Below are 5,961 nucleotides of genomic sequence, written 5' to 3'. Positions count from 1 at the left end.
TCCTCATATCCAAGCTATTGATACAAGTGGACCTAAGGTGTAAAGGAGATTCAATCCAAACGCTCTAGGGCAAGAGAAGAATAAATGCCTTGGTGTTTCAACTTATCCACAAAATATACACTCTGGGTTAAAATGGCTCATTCGATGATGCAACACTTCATTGGAGGGCACTTTCCCTTTTAACAATGTCCATAAGAAAATTGACAGCTTATATGGTAAGGATATTTTCTAAATACTCTTCCAAAAATAATACGAGGAGGATAAAGAGCTAGGACCAGACACATCTCTTAAAGATGGAGCTATAGATTTTTGGATGTCTCTAGCTATATAATAACCAAACTTTACAAAATACTTGCCTCTTCTGTCAAAGTTCCATACGAGCTTGTCCTCTTGGCGAAACATACCCAGAGGGATTGCTAAAATGTTATTAACCTCCTCGTCTTCAAAATTCTCATAAAGGATTCTATAGTTCCAGGAATGAGAGTGCCCATCAATAAGCTATCTGACCCAAAAAATTCAAGGGTTATGGTTCATTTTAACTCTAGGCTTTGAAGGAAAAGATAATGGTATCCAATTATCCTCCTTGCATAAGATTGAATCCCCCTTGCCTACTTGTCATCTTACACCCTTAAGAAGGATCTGTCTGCCCCAAAGAATGCTTTGCCATCCCCAAGATGGCCTACTGCCTGAGCGAGCATGCAGAAAATTTGTATAGGAAAAGTATTTCTCTTTAAGCAATCTAGACAGCAAAGAATTAGAATTTATCAAAACTCTCCACCCTTGTTTAGCGAGAAGGGTCATATTAAAGCACTCCAAGTCTTTAAATCCCAACCCTCCTTTGGCTTTAGGCTCACAAAGCTTGAACCATGCTATCCAATGAATTTTCTTCTCATTTTTATGCTGACCCCACCAAAAATTAGATATCAAGGAGTTAATGGCCTTGCAAAGAGAAGAAGGAAGTCTAAAAGCGGACATAGCATAAACTGGAATAGCAGTTGTAACTGCTTTAATAAGCACTACCTTCCCTCCCTTAGACAAAAGCTGTTCTTTTCAACCTGCAGTTTGATGAGCAATTTTGTCTAGGATGACTGAGAAAGCTTGCTTCTTGGTTCTTAGAATTTCTACAGGGAGGCCCTAAATTGAGGTACTATTTATACAATTTACCCGCATAAACTCTCACAAAACTATAATACAGCCAGGAAGGGAAATTGCTTATGTTATAGTTATTGAACACGTATCCTGCCAAGAGTTCAATTCAGGGTTGAAGGAGAAGTCGTACGCCACCTTATCCTGTAAGAAAAAAGGACACGTGATAAAATTGGGACTGACCAAATCCAAGGAAGGAAGCCAAGACTAAAGACAAAAATCACCATAGACAATTGACGAGAAATCGAACGTTACAAGCGTCATCTAGATGCCAACGTTCTACCCGTATAGTGGGTATGATGGTTTCCATTTCCACCATATTACCACAAATCCCAATTTTAAGAAAACTATTGCCGCAAACACTACATTTCTTCGTCACTTGCCCACTTTTGCTTGGTGCAATCTCTCTCTCTAATAAAAAGTTAGAGCTGTAGAATTCAAATTTAACACTTTTTAAAAAAAATTTAATGTACAAAAAAGAAAAAAAAAAAAGTATTACTTGGGTGGGTGCATACCTTCAACGGTTTTCAACTCTTTTGCATTCAAATTTCCCATTTCTCATGATTAATTCTACTAATTATCCTGCCTAACTTGTTAAGGAATCATGCAACATGTGATTCTCTGACCGGAACAAAGCAGCCTAACTGCCCCCAACCCAAAGGAAGATATACAAGCAAAGATCATTTTTTAATTAAACGCACACCAGATTTTGATGCTGACTTCTTGCTCATCAATATCCAAAAGGCCACCATTTTCCACTAGCATTATGTATCACCGTCGTCATCAAGAAACTGCTAGCATAATGGCTGAGGGAATTTAATTCTGGGTCAGAAGACAGCCCATGGTTTTGTTTCATGTATAATTTGGGTGTGCAGCCATTATTCAAACGTTAAAATATATATGACAAAGAAGCATATCCTGGCAAAGCTTTAATGAAATATCCGCACAAAATCTTCCGAAAATTTCTGCTTCTTCTGTGAACAAAACGCGGGATAATAAATAGGATTGCAAAAATGGAACAACTACAGTTGTATGCTTCTAATCCATGTTTGAAGGCACAAGGATATTGTTATAACAAACATGTAAATCTAAGGCACACACAAATCGCACAATCACACAATATTAAAAAGGAAAGAATAATAATATAGAATTTAACGTGGTTCAACCGTAAGGTATATGCCCACAAGTAAGACGAGAAAAAAAAGTTTCATTGTATGAAAAATAACAAGATACAGTCAATCAAAACTTTCAAATCTTAACTAAGTGTGTTTCCCAAATATCTCACAACTCTATCACAAAAGGTTGAATATTACAATATTTATACTGGTCTATACTGCAGGACGTTATACCCGCACCCTCAAGGAGATCAGTAATGAGCTTCAGACCCGAACCTATCAATCCGTACCCTTCGCTACCACCACAAATCTCACTTTCTATCCCAATCGGATCGCAACGCAAAACTTTCGGATCGAGTCACAATTCAGGTCCATGAAAAACATATCCAAAATTCAAAAGCCACAGTTATAACAGAAATTGTTTAGAAAACATGAGCATTTATTGCATAAGATTTGAGCTCTAAACGCTTGTACTAAATCTACTGATACAAGTTCCCATTCAATAGCTGAAAATTTGTACACCCAGCTATAAAATGTTCAAGCAGCTTCACAACATATTATTGACACTTACCAGTCACCTGATACCGACGCTAGGCCTGGACTGGCATTCTTCACTATACTTTTCTTTTTTTCTTTTTTTTTTTATGCTTTTTTACAAAGGAAAACCTTATCTCACAAACCCACATGAGAAAAGAAAAGGAAAGAAAAAAGATAAAAAAGGAAAAATTTGACAGCCAAAACAATCATTTTAGAGAAACTTCAGAAGTACAACTACTAATGGCCAGATCACTGGGTGTGCATACCATAGCCCTTTGCTGTAAATGTCTCAAGCTCTGTTCCATGCTAACTTGCACCATCTCAGCCAGCATTTTCTTCGCTTTATTACATTGATCATCTCCATCTATCTGGGAGATAATGTTGCACACAATATTCTCTAGTGTGTCAGGCTGAAGCTCAGATCTTGGGTATGGAGTATCCCTCAATAACTGCAACAGGGTTTGTGCCTTTATCTGTGACTTGGGTGTTCCTTGAACAGTCAGCTCGAGAAGTCCAGGGATCACACCTTCTCTGAGAATTGGTTCTCTATATTTACTTCTATCACTCTGACACATGGTCAGTAATGCCCCAACTGCATGCTCTCGACTTTGGATGGACCCATTTTCTAGCACTTCAACAACAGCAAGGACTCCACCTTCTTCAGATGTCAATGCCGTTCTACCCTCATCAAAACCCACTAAAGATTCTATCAGAGCACAACATTTTTCGGCCACTTTTGAAGATTTTTTACAAGTCTTCAGTAAACTAACCAGAGAAGGGATTGGATTGGTACGTAGAATAATGCTGAGATTATCTGTAAGTGTTGAAAGATTAGAAAGGGACATCACAGCATCAAACTTGGCTTGAGAACTTCCACCCCTAAGGATTTCCACAACCAAAGGAATGGCACCGGAAGCACCTATAATCGGCTTGTTCGTGGTAGATGCAGAAAGAGTAAGCAAAGATGCTGTTGCATACTCCTGTAAGTTTAAATTCTGTGACTGAAGAAAGCCAATTATTGGTTCTAAGGCTCCAGCTTCAACAATGCTTATCTTGTTCCTGCAAAATAAGAAGATATTAGATGAATTTGAAGAACGTAAAACAATCAAATGCGAATTTTGCGATGCCTAATCTCTTGTCAAAACAGAGGGCATATACAATAAAAAGCATCGACAGTAAGCCTCCATTACAAAAGTTAGCAGAAAGAAACAATAAAAGTTTTAAACATCATAAAATATCCAATACAGAGTGGGATGGAGCAAATGGATATTAAACGACAATAGCAAGTCAGTTGAAACTGAGAAGATAAAATTCTGGCACCACTGGCAAATTTGGACCATTGTCGCAAGTCCTGAGATTTTTGCATCTAATAAGCAGTGAATTTTAGTTTCTCAAAATAATCAGACTGCAGTGAAATGATGTCCTATAAAAGATATAATATCAACTAAAATGAGTTTATTGATCTCATCCCTCTAGTTCAAGATTTTTAAATCAGCAGCAAAATTGAATTGATTTCCCTATATTAAATTGGTCATTGAATTGTGGGGTTCCTCTGCTTTATCTTTGAAAGTCCTTTCCCTTACCTCCCCTAAAAAGAAATTCTCCACGATCAAGGACCAAAATGTAATTGCAGAACGAAAATGTAATCCTTGATAAAGAGCAACTTGATCCTAAATAGAAAAGAAAGAACCTCTCTCCGACCCTCTGTCCCTCACCAAACTGATCCCGTTATTGTGACGCGATAACTTGAAAGAAAAGATAAAAGAAAAAGGTGAAAAAGATATAAAAATAAAAAGAAAGAGTAACCTGTGAAGCAAAGAACAAGCACCTCCGCCCTCCAATCAAATGGTTTTCAACCATAAAAGCAGCCAATTCTTTCTTTATAAAGGGCTAACTCATTTGGAAAAAGCACCGACACATTTAAATACTATCGTGATTTATTTAGGACATTTATTTAACCATACCGTGATTCAGGACGTTTAATTTCCATTTTTTGGACCCTTATACTGGAAAACAGTTAGCGGACCATTGAACCTGACAATCAACATGAAACTTTGAAACCTTCTTCTAGAAATTCAATTTCGAATAAAGCGATAACTGAACTCCATGAATTAAGTAAGAACGTCTTTTCCTTTTCTAAGAACAATTTTGTTTTCCTTTAATTGGTCAAGCAATCTAAGTAATTGAAACCCATCAAATCGAAGCAGAGGAATAAAAAGTAAACATGAGGAAATAAAAAAAAATATATTGTAAAGAACAGATTCAATAGAATTTTTTCTTTTTCTTTCAAATTGAGGAATCCGAGGAGAAATCATATCTTAAAAGAAGAAAAAAAAGTTGGAGACAGTGAAATATAGTTGAATTCTATTTCCGGCGTAGAACAATCAGCCTAAAAATCCCTAATTCGCCATCAAATAAAAGAACACGGACCTGTCTAAAATCAAGTTGTAAATTTCAAAATGGATAAATTAAATATATAAGAAACAAATCCGTAAAAATTATATTAAAAAAGCCAATAATAAGTTGAAGTTAAATTTTTTATTAAAAAAGAAGAAAAAAAAGAAAAAAAAATAACAGAGGAAAGAAGGTGCATACTTCTCGTCTTGAACAGCGAGATTGAGAAGTGCAAGAAGAGAGGACTCATGGCACTCGGGCGAGTCAAGAACTCGGAGCATGGAAACAACCGGGTTAACAGCTTGAGCAAGCTGTCGGCGACACCTCTGAGAAGTTTTGGTGAGCCGGCGGATTTCTTTAGCAGCATCAATCTTGGAATCAAGGTCGTCAGATTGGATGAGGCGGAGGGCGCGTTGCACGGCGGAGCTGGCTGCTCGCGGCGTTTCGGTATCGGGAGAGGACGGGCAAGGGCCCTGCAAATTCTCTGCGCAAGAATCCATCGGAAAAAGAAGAGGAGAAAGAAAGCAGAGTAAGTTGTGAGAGAGAGAGAGAGAGAGAGAGAGTCAGGGCGAGAATTTATGTGAGGGAGAAAGAAACGTATGGTGGAGGAGGTTGAAGGGGTTGGCGTTAAGCAACAGTTAAAATAGTAACCGCAGAGAGAGAGAGAGAGAGAGAGAGAGAGGGAAGGTTTGGTTTTTTTAGCTTTAGCTTTAGCTTTTGTATTGAGAGAGAGGGTAGTTTGGATTTTCAACAGAACGCAAGTATAGGC

At 37.6% G+C, this 5,961-nt stretch overlaps 1 protein-coding gene across 1 annotated transcript; it reads right to left on the bottom strand.

Moving 5' to 3' along the window:
- Positions 1–2,679: 2,679 nt before the first annotated feature.
- LOC110658986 (U-box domain-containing protein 4) lies at positions 2,680–5,961 on the bottom strand. Its single transcript, XM_021816800.2, has 2 exons — positions 5,394–5,961; positions 2,680–3,857 (listed from the first exon to the last, which is right to left on the bottom strand). The coding sequence occupies exons 1-2, from the start codon at positions 5,690–5,692 to the stop codon at positions 3,005–3,007; spliced, it is 1,152 nt and encodes a 383-aa protein (XP_021672492.2). The 5' UTR covers positions 5,693–5,961; the 3' UTR covers positions 2,680–3,004.

Source organism: Hevea brasiliensis, chromosome 16 (assembly GCF_030052815.1).
Source record: "Hevea brasiliensis isolate MT/VB/25A 57/8 chromosome 16, ASM3005281v1, whole genome shotgun sequence".
NCBI lineage: Eukaryota > Viridiplantae > Streptophyta > Magnoliopsida > Malpighiales > Euphorbiaceae > Hevea > Hevea brasiliensis.
The sequence above is the reverse complement of the archived record's forward strand: the minus strand, read 5'-3'. Positions and strand labels throughout refer to the sequence as shown.